The 18,491-nt window shown below is 40.4% G+C and overlaps 1 protein-coding gene across 2 annotated transcripts; it reads right to left on the minus strand.

Moving 5' to 3' along the window:
• Positions 1 to 275: 275 nt before the first annotated feature.
• Positions 276 to 17,959, minus strand: ETNPPL (ethanolamine-phosphate phospho-lyase). Of its 2 annotated transcripts, none has more exons than XM_060147385.1 (13): positions 17,764 to 17,959; positions 14,956 to 15,074; positions 14,529 to 14,688; positions 13,246 to 13,320; positions 9,349 to 9,439; positions 8,302 to 8,418; positions 6,674 to 6,756; positions 5,631 to 5,856; positions 4,571 to 4,725; positions 3,799 to 3,888; positions 3,459 to 3,589; positions 2,142 to 2,209; positions 276 to 817 (listed from the first exon to the last, which is right to left on the minus strand). In XM_060147385.1, the coding sequence occupies exons 1-13, from the start codon at positions 17,817 to 17,819 to the stop codon at positions 689 to 691; spliced, it is 1,500 nt and encodes a 499-aa protein (XP_060003368.1). In that variant the 5' UTR covers positions 17,820 to 17,959; the 3' UTR covers positions 276 to 688. The 2 variants fall into 2 exon arrangements, with proteins under 2 accessions (XP_060003368.1, XP_060003369.1); XM_060147386.1 differs by lacking the exon at positions 17,764 to 17,959 and adding an exon at positions 16,720 to 16,731.
• Between the last annotated feature and the right edge of the window lie 532 nt (positions 17,960 to 18,491).

Raw genomic sequence — 18,491 nt, forward strand, 5'->3', positions numbered from 1 at the left:
CTTGCCAAGGTGACAGTCTGAGTAGTCAGAGCTGAGGTTTCCCAACAGCATGTTTAGGAGTGTTTCTAGATGTACTCCTTGTTTGGCCTCTTCACCTCCACCCTCGTCCCCACAGGACCACGATTAACCTAGTTCCCCAACAAAAGTCCAAATTATTCATTCACTTCTTCACATTTGCTGTATGTGATTTTTTTCCAAGTGGCGTTGATTTTACTGAGCCAGTGCTCTCCGCAAAGGAACGGTAAACATTTTTCTGGTCAAACTTTTTTGGTTTACATCATCTTTTATTTTATTATAGTCCATAAATATATACAAATTAAATCATTAAAGAATTCATAGTCTCCAAAGTTCAGGAACCTACTACTGTACTTTGCTCTGTCGTGTCAAATATTAAAACATGAGACGTAAAACTTCCAACTTAATAAATATTCCATTTGAAGCTGAAATTGAGTAGAATAAATGAAGTGCTTTCAGAAATCTCAAGTAAGGAATTAACAGGCTAGAGGCTAAATCTTGACCGGGTTTGATTATCACTTGGATTATTCTTATTACTCATTTACTTTATTTATACCTCTGAATGGAACGCAGAGTCTTCCTTTGGCGGGTATAATAGAGCTTTAACAGAAGGGACACTTCCGTTCATTCTGTGTAACTCCGGACATTTATCTGGCTGTAAAATGCTCGTCTCTCATGTCTTGAGCCTCTTACTGAGCAGTGAATGTTTATCTGTGCACAATCCATTTCTTTTTAGGCTGGGATTTTCTTTGGGGTCCGGGCTGCCGTCACTGAGCAATTCCGAGTGGGCTTCCTCAGGCATCTGCAAGACAGACATGGAAACTCCAGCAGGCAGCCTGCCTCTAACCCGCCCAGCCTCCAGGCTCCGCAGGGCTGACTCCACAGGCCAACAGGCAACACGGCACGTGGGAGAATACAACACAACACAACACAACACAGCAATGCCCCTTGTTCCTCCCTAACTCTGATTACTACTATTTTCCACAGACATCTGAAATGTGATGTCAACCTAAAATCTGGGACTGCAAGCCAAAATTTGAGAAACGCGTGCTAACTTCAAAGCGGGATTTCTGGTGGGAACTCCTTTTTTTGTAAGCTCCTTTTCTTTCTTTCTTCTTCTTTTTTTTTTTTTTAATATATTTATTTATTTGGCTACGCCGGCGTGTGGGATCTTTGTTGCAGCATGCGAACTCTTAGCTGCAGCACGTGGGATCTAGTTCCCTGACCAAGTCCCTGTAAGCTCCTTTTCAATGCTTGCTTGGTCCTGACAGTTGTGATTCTGTCCCAGACTCAATAAGCCACTCTCAGACAGCAGAGAGGCAGTGATTTCTAGCATTGGTTTGTGTTTGCACCAAGAGACAGAAGCGTCCTGTTAGCAAATCACTTGCTCTCTCATTCAAAGGGCCTCATGTTTTTCACTCAGGAAAAGGACTTTGCTGACTACCCTGGATGTGCAGGCGGGCTTGAGTGTTCCTTTATGCATCGAAGTCATAAACAAATAATTAATTATGCAACAAAGCCTCTCAAGTTTTTGCCTTTCTGTTTCCCGACCAAGGGAGCGCTTTCTCACACCCTGGGCAGCTCAGGGAGAGAATGGGGAAGCCCTCTGCTGGAAGCACATCAAATGCAGAAACTAGGCCACTCCATGCCAAATGGTTCCCAGGCCCCGCCGCCAGTCGAAGTTTCTTCTTTAGTTCACTTGAGGACCAAACTCTGACATTTTGGAGTCACACTGCTGATGCTTTTGCTGACTAAAGAGCGGTGTGTGGGACTTTGAGTCAGTGTCAGACATCCCTCAGACAAACAGGAAGGAGCTTAGGACATCTGTTATCTCTCTCTATATTTTGAAGGTCCTCTTTGCAAGCCTGAGGGGGTTTTTGGACTTTTTCTGGCGGGGGGCGGAGTGTAGGAATGATCCTGGAAGAATGGTTCTTTGGCTTTATTCTTGTCAAGTGGTGAGGCGCTTGCCTTAACTGTGCACTCAGAATTGTAACAGTAAGCCAACTCTAGCAAAGGTGGGTTTTATTCTAGAGGTCATTGTACAATTTTTTAAAATTTGCACTCCTTTTTCTTAAATTCCCCCCATTTTAAACTTTTGCCCTAAATATTAAGTAACTGACTCTTACCTTGGTTCTGCACGGAGTATTCTCAGAGATCACACTCTCAGTTTTGGTTCCGATAGCTTCTTCTAAACCTATGTCAAGGAAGATACAACAGACAAGACAGAAGAACATAAAAGTCCTTAAAAAAAAAAAAAAACCACCCTACCCTATTTCGGTAACTAGAGGGACACCCTGAAAGAAAACTAGAGAGGTACATGTTTTTAAAAAGTGTCACTGTTACCATAGCTGCTTTTCAACTTTTACTGTAGCATTTCATCATTACAAGTGGCGCTGAGCCTATGTTAGCTCTGCCTCGTTCACTTTGTTAAAAAAGAATTCTTTAGCCACACCACTAAAAATGCTCAAGCTCTGAGCTGAATTTTAAGTAATAGCGACGGATTTGCCCCAACCTATAGTCTCTTCCACCTGTCCCTTCAAGGCACCAGAGGCATCAGGACTGTTGGCCAAGTTTGGGTGTCTTTTGGTCCAAAGACAGTGACCGTATTACGAATAACTTGGGGCTGACTCTCAGCTTTCCAAATAATAATGATCTATTTTGTATGCTGTACTGATTCCTAGCTTAGCCTTATCCCAACCCCAAGAGGCTGAGAGGGAGCAGAGAAGTAGAATCTTAAAAATATAACTAAAAGCTCTAACATTTGACAGTGCTTTATGTTTTTCAATATGGTTTTACATTGTTACCTTACTTGTTAATCTCAATTTATGTTCATAACAGAAAAATAAATTAACCTAATTATTTAACAGAGGTAAACAAAAGATGAATTCCTATGACAGGCTATAATTCTGAATGACAAACATAAGTCTTCAAAAATTAAATTGTAATAAGTGAAATACAAAGTCAAATGATAACTATATTAACCTATAACCTTTATATATATATATTTTTAAGATTTTTTGATATGGACCATTTTTAAAGTCTTTATTGAATTTGTTACAATATTCCTTCTGTTTTATGTTTTGGTTTTTTGGCCCTGAGCCATATGGGATCTTAGCTCCCTGACCAGGGATCGAACCTGTACCACCTGCATTGGAAGGCGAAGTCTTAACCACTAGACTGCCAGGGAGGTCCCTAGCTTACAATTTTTATTAACAGCATTTCCCATATTTTCATAGTACAAAGCTCAAAGACTCTTACACTGCAGCATCTGTGGTGCATGGTACAATGAAGACATGCAATTATTTTTAACAAGTGAAAATAAATGATAATATAAGTGTATACAATCATTTCCACCCTCCTTCACTTCTGCCAGTGCAAGTTGCACTGTCATGTCTGACCAGAGTGTGGGTGAGGGCATCTTATTTGAAGATCTGTGGACAGACCTGTTAGAATCTCATCCAGCTGGTCCACCATAAACTTGGCATCTTCTTCAGTGAAGCACATAGGTGGTTTTATTTTAAGCACATTCCTGTGAGGTCCATCGGCACTGAGAAGCACTCGTTTTTCTTTCATCCTAATGAGTGCAGGAAATACATGCGAGTGCATATAAGTGATAACTAAGATTATTTCAGAATGATGTGAACAGAGAGCACTTTCATATTCGCATGCAAGAAGCCCACATTTGTAATTGCACGAGTCTTAAACTTGTCTCATTTGGGGAGATGAGAGGAAGTAAAAAAAAGCATTCAAGCCAAGATACCAAACGGTGAGGGGTGTGTTTACTTGTAGATGATGTGCTGAGCTTCAGCTGTGGCGGGGGTCCTTTCCTGATGGTCCTTCACTAAGTCAATTCCAATAAAAAGGCCAACGCCCCTGAGGGGGGTAAAGAAAGGGAACTTGACACACTTTATTAAGCACTGCATGGTCACAAAAAATTAACACTGTCCTCAAACTTCAGTTTGATTTGAAGCTGAATGTGATTCTCTTTAAAGGGTAGTTGTTATTAGTTCTAATTAATCCAAGATACCAATCTAGTGTCCACAGGACTTCCTAGTTTTTGAATCAAGTTAGTTTTTGTCAACCAGTTTTTCTTTCTTCTCTTAATTGTAAAAAAAAAAAAATGATAAGGCTTAAAAACAACCTTGTCATGCTATTTAACTTCTCAAGACATCAACTGTGACAAATCTTTAATCTTTACATATATATATGAAAATGTTTTCATATATATATGAAAAATAGTGAGTTTTCTTGGATGTCATTTTAAATATTTTTAATAGATCATTTAGAGTTACCTTAAGTTCCTTCTTTTCATCTTTTGCCTGCTGAAATGATCCTGGCTTAATTTTTTTCAAAAAAGTATAAAAATCAGGAAAGATATATACCCAAAAGTTAACAGTGATGATATCTGGGTTCTGGATGGAAAAATGAGTTTTGTTTTTTTCAGTGTTTCTAGATCTGCTTTTGTGTTAACTTGTTTTAGATTTATAAGATAAAATATAACAAATTTTCATTTGGACAAATGAATAACTGCATGACAACTTTACGATAAATATACCTGATATCTCCTATCAAAGTGTGTTTAGCCTTCTGCTTGTTCAGTAACTTGGTAAGATAATTCCCTACTCTTGTGGCATTTCCCTGAAGGTCTTCATTTTCAATTACATCCAGGATGGCCAAACCAACAGCAGAGGATACTGGATTTCCTCCATACTGTGGAAAAACGATAAATGAGAAAATAGAATAGTTGAATTTGTGGTATTGCTTCATCTATGAGAAATTTGGCTCATACATGAGCAAGTAAAGATATAATTTCAATAAAAATTTCCCCTGTGATATTAGTTTCTTAGATTTAGAATATAACATGATTCTATTCATTTAAGATTGAGAATAAAATTCTAAATTATATATAGCTGCAAAACTGGTATGAAGGATTATTGGGGCATTTATAAGTTCGTCCAAATGAAAAACAGACATTGTGTTGGGAATTAAGGATTTTAGAGTGTGGTTTAGTTAGGGGGATGTGGGTTTCAGTGCTTGAATATCTGTGTGAAAAAAGCTAAGCAATGACATTTTCTCCAAATAATTTATGTTCTTAGATTTGACTCTAACTTTTAGCTGTAACAAGTCCTATTATACATACTGCACAAACTAGAATAACCTTTCCAAACTTAAAGCTTATAACTTTTAGGGGTAAAATCAAGGAAATAAAATTTCCCAAAGATAGAATTTTAGTTAGTATCTCCTATGACAGCCCTGTAACATTTATAGTAGTGAATCATCTAAGTGAAGTGTTTTGGGAATTTAAATGTGATACAAAACAAAAAAGATCATATTATCTGTTAATGAAATATCATAACCTCTAGAGTTTAGCAGGGCAGCCATCTGTCATTGGAACAATTAATAGAAACATTTTAGGAAGGGGAAAGATACACAAGAAAAAAATACAAGGAGGATTGTGTCAGATAGAATGAAATATGGTTAGATCAAAATTTGGCTAGGGTCCTGGCGTGGTTAGCTGGCAACAGTGAGATTTATTCTTTATTACATTGGAAAGAAACATAAGAACGTGCATTATTTTTCCCTCTTAGCACTAAAGTGGGGAGGTCAAATTTTACCGTATTGAAATATTCCATCCCAGAGCTGCTGAAGGCTTCTGCAATTTCTTTGGTTGTTACCACGCATGCCACTGGGTGGCCATTGCCCATTGGTTTTCCCATTGTGACGATGTCTGGAACAAAATCTTCACCAAACATTTGGAAACTCCAGAAATGTGTCCCAACTCGGCCAAAGCCTACTTGAACTTCATCAGCTATAAACACACCTCCTGCTCCGTGTACATATCTGAAAAGCAAAAGGGCAGCCTGATGCCGTCAGGTCACTGAGAGTCCCCAAACCCTCCCATAAGATACAGACTATTGAAAACTTTAAAAATGTTGTTAACCTGAAGTTTATAATCTTTGTTAAAAACATTTCAGGGTTCAAATCCCCAATGACATCTATGTGATATCATTGACTTTGAAACATAATCACATAATTTCCAGATTAGATATATTCTATATTGTTTGGGTTTGTGCTACTTAAAGTAAGCTCTACTAAAGTTTTTTTTTTTTTTTTTGTGGTACGCGGGCCTCTCACTATTGTGGCCTCTCCCGTTGCGGAGCACAGGCTCCGGACGCGCAGGCTCAGCGGCCATGGCTCACGGGCCCAGCCGCTCCGCGGCATGTGGGATCTTCCCGGACCGGGGCACGAACCCGCGTCCCCTGCATCGGCAGGCGGACTCTCAACCACTGCGCCACCAAGGAAGCCCTACTGCAGTATTTTAATAGGGAAGAAAAAGAAGTGAACAAGAAGTAGTGTTCAGCAGGTTTAATCGTCAAATTTTTACTAATTAGTAAAGCTTGGACACCAACTAATCAGAGAAGAGGCCAGGTGGGTAGTGGGAGCACAGCTCTGGAGGCTGCCCTGCTGGACCTTGTGTAAACCCTTTATTTGCTGGATCTTGGGAAGGTGGAGGAGTTCCAGGAGTCCTGGGTGGCAGGCACTCCCAAGTGGCTATTTACCAGCTAGTCTGGAAGTATTTCAATATCTTAACAACCAGGATGGCCCTACAGAATTGTCACAGTGCCTTCAGTTTGACCAAGGATGCCCAAGTACATACTCTGCCACTTTCTGGAAGTAGCCTGCTGGAGGAATTATTTGTCCGCCACAACTCTGCATGGATTCAGCAATAAAGGCAGCAATCTATACAAGAGAAGATGGGGTCAAAGTCCATTAGGTCCTCCTCCCGTTACCCCCTAAAAAAAGAGGACTTCTTACGGAGAAGGTGACTTAAAAAATGGTTGGGAATGGATCCATGGCAAGAGACAAATTGGCCATTTGATTAAAAAGATGTCCACGCTGGAAATGCAAGAATTCTGAAGCATTAGTTTCTGAAATTTTAGGGTACCAATGAAACCATCACGAGAAAATGGTGGAGAGGGTGCCTTCCATGTCTCCATTATTAATTTAAATGCAGTGTTTTCATTAGGAACAACTGAATAAGACTGATGTTTTGATTAGTCTTTAATATGAACCTCTAAAAATTTACCCAGGTTCCAAACACATCACTGGGGTGCCTGTTTGCTCAGCTTGGTAAATTAGGACTGCCCGAACCTGGAATTTGCACTAAGGAGATGAGAGGGTGACTGGTGGCCACGAACCTTAGTTATTGTGCTATATTTCTGGTTCTTGCCCTGAACCAGGCTTACAACTTAAAATTAGGCAGTTCACAAAGGAACTAAAGAGGATGTGTTCTAGAGGCTAAGAAAGGAGAAGTAAAAACAGGTAACACTAAATTAAGAGAAAGCATAGAAATAGTATGAGATAAGAAGTCAAGCAATCAACTATACTTCAATTAAGAAAAAAAAGGGGGGGAACTAACGTTCTAGTCCAGACTACGTCTTTTAAGATATGAAAAACGAATGGGAAGAAAAGAAGAAATAGTTAAGAAAGGCAAATGACTTTCCAGTCATTAAGATAAAAATACTTGAACTGGAAAACACACAGGCTTCATTTTTATCTCAATTAAAAAGCTTTTTTTATTGCCATGTTGATGCCATAAGCCAATTGAAAGGCAAAGCATGTGTCAAATCATGTAAGTAACTCCATGTAAGTAACCCCTGAAGGGGCTGAGAATTACCGTTAAGCTAAAGACAGTAGGGTGAAGACTGAGAAAATGGAAACTCTTTTTTTCCTAGTTGGGAAGATTCTGGTTTGTTTTAGAAGTTCAGACCCAAATTGGAAGAACATGTTCCTGCCTTGTCTTACGCAGGCTCTTCGGTTTCAGGAAAGTTGACCCAGTTCTAGGGAAGAGCCAAGGCTCCCCGGGTCCAGGAGTCTGCAGTGGCCCCAAGGCCCCAGGGCCACCCTGCCTCTTCCCTCCCTTCACCTTATATTAGCCCCTCGTGCTACTCTCAGTTGGAATGTTCTGTCCGTGAGCTATCACCTTTCTTAATTTTGTCCTCCTATCACTTTGGACCAGAGTCTGCATCCCAGTGGGAAAGTCAGAATTAGCCCACCAGTTCTGAAACAGGTATAGTAATTACATTTCCAGGATAAATAAAAATAGTCTTAGAGGTATGACTATAATAATGTACTTTTTGAAATATGAACTAAGTAAAAACGTAACTAGAGAAGAACAGAAAGCGATTTGAGATCTAATCCTTTCCCACCTCTCCAATGTATCACAATGATTTCAATCTATTTTATAAAAGATATTCAAGTGTTTCCAAAGCTATAAATACAAACCTTCCTTCCACTGTTATGAGTTTCGTCAATAATTTTCTTCACTTCGTCGGCATAAGCACTGGCCGGGTCTGTATGGTCTTCTCTGTATTTTCCTCTGTAAGTATCTGGAGCTGGTGCCTGAAAGCATCAAAAGATAAGAGTTTCTCATGATTTGTCTCCTGGACAAATGAGCTTTTAAGAAAGGGCCTTTCCCTCGAGGAGCATAATATTGTAGAAAGGTGACTCATGGACTTAAGTGACTCTAGGTTCTTTTGCTCTTTTTCCTTAACATTTCTGAATCCTGTGAGACTTGAAATCTTTGCATTGTGAACAGGAACTTGGATTTGCTCCTAGGCCCTTAGAAGTCAAGATTGCATCCTTAGTCACATAAGGGACAAATTCAAACAACAAGTGTGATTATGTTATTTGAAAATTTCAATGAATGGAAACTGTATTAACAATTCTATATTGAAAATAAACCAACACTTACCAACTATATAGCAAACTGTAATCATTCAGAAAGCTAGAGTGCCTTAGCACTAATTTCAGATCTTAAAATCTTGAAAGAATGTATTAATGATTCTCTTAAAAAAGTCTACTGATCCTTAATTAAGCCAAATGAGTTTTACTGTTTCAACAGCTTGGTTTCTTTATTTTCTTTATTAAATGATATTTATTTTACTTAATAAATTTACATAATAATTTAGCATAGAGTAATTTTAAGACAGTCATACACACTTGATGCAACTCTGAGTTTCAAATAGGCTTCAGCGATAGAAAAAGTAATTTAAACATCAAGGGGCAAGAAAAATAAAATGAGAGCTGTGAATAAGAGCTATCACTACCTCTATACTAATTTGTGTGGTACTCATCAATGGATTTTAAACCACATCTTGTCATTAACTAGCTCTTTGACTTTAGCAAACAGATCTTTGCTAAAGATCTGTAACTGCTCTAGATCTTAGTTTCCTTTTTCATGGTTTCATCTCAATGCAAGGATTGGAGTGGGTTATCACTGGGCACTCTTCCAGTAGTAACATTCTGATTCTTGGATTCCAAGATACTTACCACATGCACAAATTCTTTCTTGACATCTTTGCCCTTTTGAAATTTATATGGACTGATCTCAATTAAAGATGATAGGTGACCATGGTAAGCACTGAAAAGAAAAAGGACGGTAACCAAAATCACTCAAAGAAGGACGCTTTTCTAGTATATGCAAAATAGTACTGCACGTCATCCAGGGAGAATCTCAACATTAGTGGCAGATTTACCTATATGGAATCTAATTTTTCACGGTAGGACTGGCCATTAATTTGTCCCACTCTCCTGATCCAGGTAATAAAACACATAGAAAGCCAAGTATGTAACCTCATAGACAGTTATTTTTAGCAGGAAAAAACTTAATTTCTTTGGATTGCATTAGCTCTGCTAAATTAGATTATCTAAATGTAAAACATTAATTTCTATAGCTTCATGAGAAATTTCAGATGTATGTATTCTTTAAATGTATTTGATAGTTACATTCTAGCAAATTTTAAAAACAACTTTATATCACAGAATGGGCTGTGTTTCTGTCTGGGATGGTTTCAAAGGGATATCCAATTGCTCAAATGAAAGTTGGTAAGGAACAGGAGGTCTTTTCTAAGAGAACTAAGATTAAGAGGTAATCAAGTGGCTATGAAATTCCTTTCTTTCACTTAAAATACAGATGGCTATGATATTCCCTTTTATGTTTCTTGCCCAGAGCTATATAATTGGGAGGCCTGGAAAAGAAATTATAAAAGGCCCATGAATAGATAAAGCAAAGAGGGAGGACTTCCCCTACCGTAGATTAAAACATGCTACAAAGCCATAGTAATGAAATTAGTATGGTATTGGAATAAGAACAAAGTCACGACTGGGACAGAAGTGAGCTCAGAGACACAGCCATACATAAATGGTAACACAGCGGCCTCTTGGTGGAGTCAATATGAAGAGCAGTTATAGAGGTAGTAGAAGAAAATAAAGAAGAGCATCTTTGTGATCTGAGGGGTGGGGATGGGTGTGGGGGGAGGAAGAGATATTAACAAAACTTAGAAAACCAAACCATAGGATGAAAATGTCAACTATTTGATTTAATCAAATTTTTGGAGGTTGGACGATACCATGGACAAAGTTAAAAGACAGATGATAGATTGGGAAAAAACATTTGAAATGTCTCAGACTAAAAGAGATTAATGTTCAAATGGTGGTTCTTAAGTCTATCTGCATATTAGCATCACTTGGGAAACTTTAAAATCTATACCGTTTCCTGGAATCCACCTCTAGAGATTTTCTCTCACTCTCTTTTTTTTTTTTTCTTCTTTTTTTTTTTGCGGTACGCGGGCCTCTCACTGCTGTGGCCTCTCCCGTTGTGGAGCACAGGCTCCGGACGCGCAGGCTCAGTGGCCATGGCTCACGGGCCCAGCCTCTCCGCGGCGTGTGGGATCTTCCTGGATCAGGGCACGAACCCGCGTCCCCTGCATCGGCAGGCGGACTCTCAACCACTGCGCCACCAGGGAAGCCCTCTCTCTTTTTTTAATTTTTTAATTTTTTTGGCTGAGCCGTGCTGCATGCAGGATCTTAGTTCCCCGACCAGGAATCAAACCAGCAACCCCTGTGTTGAGAACTCAGAGTCTTAACCACTGGACTGCCAGAGAAGCCCCTAGAGATTCACTTTAATTGGTCTGGAGTGGGACCTGGGCGCTGGCATTAAGAAAAGAAAATTTCCCCAGGTAATTCTAAAACACAGTCAAGGCTGAGATCCTCTCATCTAAACTATGCATGCAACAGCAAGGATGGAAATCCCAACAGAAAAATGGGCAAAGAATATAAACAGGTAATTCTCAGAAAGGAAGTCACAAATGCATAATACGCATATGAATAGATACTCAAACTCATAATTAGAAATTGCAAATAAAAACAACACTGATAGGGACTTCCCTGGTGGCACAGTGGTTGAGGGTCTGCCTGCCAGTGCGGGGAACACGGGATCAATCCCTGGTCTAGGAGGATCCCACATGCCGCAGAGCAACTAGGCCCGTGTGCCACAACTACTGAGCCTGTGCTCCAGAGCCCAAGCCACAACTACCGAAGCCTGCATGCCTAAAGCCCGTGCTCTGCAACAAAGAGAAGCCACCGCAATGAGAAGCCCTCGCACTGCAGTGGGGAGTCGCCCCCGCTTGCTGCAACTGGAGAGGGCCTGGGCGCAGCACCGAGGACCCAGCGCAGCCAAGAATAAACAAACAAACAAATAAGTAAATTTATGAAAAGGGAAAAAATATCCTGAAAATTAAAAAAAAAAACCCAACAACCCTGATATCATTTTATACCTATTAGACGGCAAAAATGAAGAAAAAAAAAAACAAGGTAGGATATTCTTAGTTTTTGGTGAGGATACGTGAAAACTGGACATTTCATGCACTGGGAAGAGCGTGCAACCACTTTGGAGACTGATCTGGCAGGATCTGGTCAAATCAACAATGTTTACCGTACCCTGTACCCCTATGGCCTAGCAATCTTTTTTCTGGGTGCTTTATCCCCAAGAAATTCTCAGAAAGGTCCATAAAGGCACATGTACAAGGGCACTCATTGCAGTGTCGCTTGTGGTAGCTGGGAGTAAAGGGCAGTCACAGTATCTATTCTGTGGCAGGCAGGCAGAATCACGCCTCCCCTCCCTAAAGATGCCCATGTCCTAAGCCTCAGAACCTAAGAATGTTACATGGTAAAGGGGACCTTGCAGATGTGATTAAGGATCGTGAAATGGAGCGATAATCCTGGAGGGTCAAATGTTATCACAAGAACCTTTATAAGTGAAAGAAGGCAGCAGGAGGATGGTGGTCAGAGATAGAAGAGGTGATGTGAGGATGGAAGCAGAGGCTGGAGTGATGTAATGTCTGGCTCTGAAGATGAAGGAGGGGACCACAAGCCAAGGAATGCAGGCAGCCTCTAGAAGGTGGAGGCAAGGAAACAGATTCTTCCCTAGTGTCTTCAGAAGGAGTGCAGCCCTGTTGAACCTTGATTTTAGCCCAGTGAGACCCATTTTGGACATCTGACCTCTAGAACTATAAGAGAATATATTTATGTTGCTTAAGCCACTATGTTTATGATAATGTTCTATAGCAACAATAGAAAATGAATACACCAACCAACACATAAAACAAGAGAAGCCTATAGAAGGGTAAGAAATGAGGTGCATGTTCAATTCAACCCTTTGTGTCTGAGATTAGTGGGGTGGAGAGGTAGAAAAAAATTTTAAATCTCACTGAAGATGGAAGTTATCAAATTTCTTGTTTAAAATATAATGAATTCATTTTTGAGAAGTAAAACTAAATAGTGACTATTAAAAATCACAAATTAATGAGAAAGAACTATTTTTACTTGGCTATCTGTTGTCTTTAAAATTTGCTCTAGGGAATTCCCTGGCGGTCCAGTGGTTAGGACTCCACACTCTCACTGCCAAGGGCCCGGGTTCAATCCCTGGTCAAGGAACTAAGATCTCACGAGCTGCATGGTGTGGCCAAAAAAAGAAAAAAATATATGCTCTAAATTGTTATCTTTTAAATTCATTAGGTGAATAATCACAATTGTGACATGAATGCTTGGATTTTTAAGAAATTATATTTTTATTCTGAAAAAGATGGAGTTACACACACATTGCAGTGGCTCAATTAACAGTGAAATGTGTGAAAAGGAAACCCTGATTCATGCAAAGCCCATGAGACCATGACCACAGCACCCAAAAGAGCCTGCAAGTACTTGGAAGGAATTAAGTGTCCTTCAGGCCTGAGCTGGCCTTGAAACCTATGCATAACAAAAAAGAAAATCCTTGTGCCATATATCCAGCCTCCTCCATACATGCTTATGGTATTAGTATGGAGAGGATCGATATAATTTTGTCTCTGAAGGCATTTCCTGCTTAGAAGTCTTGTGTTCAAGACTTACTGGTCAAGAGTGATCACGTCTTGGTGGCCTCTGAACTGCCGAGCCAGGCGTAAGGCTAAGTCATTGGCTTCAGATCTATTAAGAGAGCGGAGAGAAAGGGACAATGTGACATAAGCCCTTTTAAAAATCTTTCAAACCATTATTTACAAAGTTGAGGATTCCAAAGTCTGTTTAACTTCGAGATTATTCTTTGTACTACTCCGGGTTCTGTCACCTCCAGTCTTTGGTGACACTGGTCTCTCTCTAAGGCTAATCACTCTTTGACAGTATAGGATTCTTCATAAGTGAAAGTCAAATATTATATTTAATTTATTGAAGGCAAGAATGCCTTAGAACAACAAATTAGATCCGAAAATGTCCTAATTCTTTACAAAGAAAAAAGAAAAATCTTCTGTTTATAAACCAATCTTCTGGTTGTTTGATTTTAAGGTGTCTCACTGAAAAGAGAAAATGGATCACAGAATCATAATAGAACATTCACAGGATTTCTAATAGTTTTAACTCATATATATCATTTTAAATGTATGCTGTATAGACAGATTTCCTCCCACTATAACATTGTACAGGTGAGCTTTTCTCCTGTCATTAAACATGTATTTTCAAAAATATACTTTTTAATGTCTGTATAATATTCCATAGAATGGACATATCTATTCACCTGAATTGACTCATTCCTTCTTTGTGTTTGTGTTGGGGAAATGCTTACTGCCTAAGGAAACAAATCAATCAAAAATCTTATAATACTTATATAACTTGTTTAGTAGTTCTTTTTTTGCCAAAATTCCTTATTCATGCTTTGAAAGAACTATCTAGGTTCATCTAGCTTCTTTAGCTACTTACTCTATTGCCCAAAGAAGTGGGTGCCGTTTGACTAGTTAGGTTTTCTCACACGAACACCAGATTTGGATATTTTTGCCAATATTTTGTTACAACGCAAGTAATCCATCCTTTAGGGATACTTAAGGGTATGCTTTCCCCATCTTTCACCAAGGAAGCTGTGGTAATAAAAAGCTGAGTGGCATGCACTTGTTAATCATGGGACTGTTGTTATAGGCTGTGTCAGGAGTCCTGGAACATGCTGTCAGGTATCTTATCTACAAAGGGCTGGTGGGTCAAAGCAAAAGAACCAGAATGGTCAGGTCCCCCATGTGGGGTCATTAGTAAATGGCAAGAATCTTGGGAAACCTTTTTAGATATTTGTGCTCCACCAGCAATCAAGCAGAAAAGAGAGGAAACAAAGAGATTGGTGGGAATGGGGATGGGTGGAAAACCTCAGAACATACCCTGAATTTGTAAAATAGCACACAGAGAGTCTGTCCGGCAGGGTTGCTGACAGGCGCTTGGCATACTCAACAATGTTGTCGTGGAGGAATCGAGAATTTGTATTTAGTAGTTCCATCTGTTTCTGGGCAGCTTTGACCACTTCTGGGTGGCAGTGTCCCACTAAAATTTAGAAGACAAAAGTCCCAAAAATGAGTTACAAATCTAAATGCCTGGGAAGTGAGGGGCATTCTGAAACAAGCAAAAAAAAAAAAGGTTGATTCTGTTCCTCTCCCACATTTTGTTCTAGCTCTTCCCCGCCTAGAACTACTGGCCCTGTTCAGCCGAGGAACTGCAGCCACTGCAATTCCTGGGACAAATATCAACGGTGCCAAGTCTGCCTTACTCCAGAAACGCATCCTTCAAGGCACGACAAAGACAGCACATTACCGTGGGCTACGTTGTTGATGCAATCCAAGTACTGTTCACCTTTCTCATCAAACATGTACTGCCCCTGGGCTCGCACTATTTTGATGGGATCCGCAGCAAAGAAAACTTTGCAGGAGGGCCTAGAAATAATGAAAGGAAACACTTTGGTCTGGTAGGACTGCTCAGTGTTTTTCCTTCTCAATGAAGGTCATGATCAGTGGAAAATTACAATTACGTAAAAGAAAGGGAAAACACAACCTGGGTGACAGACTTTTTTTTTTTTTTTTTCATTTCATTTTAGCCTGGGACCTTTTACCTTAATCCCCCATCCGTGATACTGCTCACATTTCTTATGCTTGTTATATTAAATTTGCCATGATCTGACAACTCTATTTAGAAGCACAAGGATCAACTCTGACAGCTCTAATTACACAAACCAGTAACTAATTTTCCTTTGAGAAACTTTGTTCAACCAGGAAAAAAAAACAAACTTTTTTTTTTTGAGGCTTCCTATGGGTCAGGAACTGACAGCTATTACAAATATTATCTCATTTAATCCTCCCAACAATAATATGAGTTATTATCATTCTCATTTTTATAGTTGAGGAAACAGACACCGAAAAATTAAGAAGCTTGGTTCAAGGTTACACAGCCAGTGAGAAAACCAGAATTTGAAAGTAGACTGTCTTGATCGTAACTAGATTTATCATGGTGAACATTTTGAAATGTACAGAAATATTGAATCACTATGTTGTGTGATAGTTACTAACATAGTGTTGTAGGTCAATTATACTTCAAAAATAAACTCATAGAAAAACTCATACTAGGGATATAATTTATATGTACAACATGATAAAGATAATTAACACTGCTGTATGTTATACACGAAAGTTGTTAAGAAAGCAAATCCTAAGAGTTCTCATCACAAGGTAAAAAATTTTTTTTTCGATTTCTTTAATTTTGTATCAATATGAAATGGATATTCACTAAACTTATTGGGATAATGACTTCATAATGTAAGTCAAATCATTATGCTGTGCAACTCAAACTTATACAGTGCTGTATGTCAATTATATATCAATAAAATTGGAAGAAAAAACAAAAGGTGGACTGTCTTATGCCATAGCCCAAAACAGGGCTTGCTTGCTAATCTAATCTCTCCCTCTAATCTAATTTGTAGAGAAATGAATAGCGCTAAAAGCTAAATACAAATAACTTAGTGTTAAATACTAGGCAGGAGATTTTACAGATCATTTTCATGTCTTTTGATTGGTATTTGTCCTGCATCAAATGGATTTCCCTTTCTTAAATAATAAAATCCAATTATTATTCTAACCCTTTAATCCACTCTTTTCAGCATAATAAAAAGTCACCCATATTTTTGGTTATTTGGATGGCTGGCTGGAGTACAGATTTTAGCAACATAGAAACATCACAAAGATTTCTGAACTTGGTTCTATGGACATTTAGAAACTAAAACAAAATATTATTTTTATTTTGGTGATTTTGCATGCACAAAAAAAATACCACATGCATTGGAGGTAGTTTAGAGGGTAATTAGATACATATTAAATGGATATGCAACTGTTTAGAAAGTATTGTGATTATTGTGAATAGGTACTTAAATTTTAAAATTGCCTAAGATTAAGCATCATCAGCTAAGATGAAACTAATATTTAATGAGAATTTCTTCTTGGTTCAAATCCAGCTGTTAGTTTATACCTACAAGTTAAAATTCAGAAAAACCCTTCGTTATGAATGTGGGCTGAAAACTTCGGACTTCACCTTGCCTCCTTGTTAATGTACTTCCCATCTTCTCACTCAGACTTCAGGTGAAATTCTTTCTCAGTCATTCCATGGCTACCATTCCTCCTTTCACAGACTTTGTTCTGCTCACGTAGGAAATCATTAGGTTTTCATTGGAATCTAACTATATAGGATTGAAAACTAACAGAAAGGAGTGCTGATTAGAAAAAGGGAAGGAGGTGATCCGGTAATGAGGTATCTGACTATTTTGACCCTATTGCGGGGGTTGAGAGAGATTTAACTAGTCTCCTAAACCACCTAGAAACCTCCTGGGTTGAGAGCAGATCAAATCTCAAATCAGATCACAAGGTAACTTGACACTACTAGGACCGGAGTCCAGGTCTGACCTAAAGTTCGGTCCTGTACTCTCACCAAGTCGTCTATAACACGAGTAAAACAAAAGTAGACTGGAGAAAACACTGCATCTTTAAATTGTAATGAGGGCACAGCTGGGGAGACCAAGGTGAGTAAGTGGTATCTTACTCTTAAGAAAGTGGTTTCAAAGTTTTTTTACTGGCTGGATTAACCTTTTACTTCTTAACCAAGCGTGCAAGAAGAAAAAGTTCACTTTAAACAAAAGTTGTCATAATGAGTTTTCATTGCCATCGTCAAAAATATTTCGGAGTTCAGTTTTCTAAAACTTTCGAGGTGGTGGGAGCGGCGGAGAGCTACCCGTCTCCCTCCCAGAGCCCATCGCTGGAACGGTGTTCTACTTCAATGGCTCTCAACCTTCACGGTCAATTCCCCCAGCCGGCCGGCCAGCAGCCCTCACCCCCTCGGCGGGCTGCAGAGCGCGGGGACCGCTCTGGAGCCGGCTGGTCGGCAGCCCCCTCGGGCGGAGGCGAGGCGGGGCGCCCCGGGCGGGCGGCGGCGCGCGTGCGCAGGTGCGGCGGGCGGGTGGCGGTCCCGCACCCCGCCGGCAGCAGCCCGCTGGCCCGCTGCCTGCCCGGCTGCGGCTCTCCGCCCCCCCGCGCCGGTGATTCCCCCTCTCTGCGCCTTTCCTCGGGGCTGGGGAGCGCTCACGCGATGTGCTTCCTCCTCAGCGCCAGGGTGTCTTGCTTGCTGTATAGCTCGCACATGCTGGCGGGGTGCCGGGCGCTCCCAGGGGTCTCCCCTCTCCGGTCCGTTCGCCTCCCTCGCGAGCCCGCGGGACTGTCTCAGCGGTGGCCCTTTTCTCTCGTTTTCCCCCGTTGGGTCCCCTTGCCCCGGGCGTCGGAGGTCAAAGGCGGCACCAACTAGCCAGGGTCATCTCCCTTTTAAGTCTTGCCCAGCCTTTGCCCTTCGCCAAGCCCCACCCTCACCCTCCTCCTCCGCCTGGTGCCTGCCTGGCAAGTGGCTGGACTAGCCACTGAGTCGCCACCCACCCCAGCCCCCCGCCCCCGGGCTAACTGGCTCCTGTTCCTGCCCTGCAGCCCACTTCGCCTCCCCACCCCTGCTACTTCTCCTAACTCGCCTTTTATTTCCTTAAATTTGCCTTGCCATGGCCTTTCTTCCTCCTCTGCCTGTGAATTCCCTCCTTCCCACTTTCTCTCTCCCTTTCTTTTTTCTTTCTTTCTTTCTCTTTCTTTCTTTCTTTCTTCCTTCCTTCCTTCCTTTCTCTCCCTTCCTTCATTCCTTCCTTCCTTTCTTTCTTTCTCTCCCTTTCTTTCTTTCTTTCTTCCTTCCTTCCTTCCTTTCCTTTCTTTCTTTCTCTCTTCCTTCCTTCCTTCCTTCCTTCCTTCCTTCCTTCCTTCCTTTCTTTCTTTCTCTCC

The sequence above is a fragment of the Lagenorhynchus albirostris genome, chromosome 4 (genome assembly GCF_949774975.1).
Source record: "Lagenorhynchus albirostris chromosome 4, mLagAlb1.1, whole genome shotgun sequence".
In the NCBI taxonomy this organism is placed as follows: Eukaryota; Metazoa; Chordata; class Mammalia; order Artiodactyla; family Delphinidae; genus Lagenorhynchus; species Lagenorhynchus albirostris.

Excerpts from the sequence above, each read along its gene's own strand:
- ETNPPL (XM_060147385.1), bottom strand. The coding sequence starts at position 17,819 with ATGTGCGAGCTATACAGCAAGCAAGACACCCTGGCGCTGAGGAGGAAG. Across the intron at positions 6,757-8,301 it reads CTCATAACAGTGGAAGGAAG|ATTGCTGCCTTTATTGCTGA; the intron begins GTTTGTATTTAT and ends TCTCTTGTATAG. Across the intron at positions 4,726-5,630 it reads GGATGGAATATTTCAATACG|TATGGAGGAAATCCAGTATC; the intron begins GTAAAATTTGAC and ends GTTTTTCCACAG.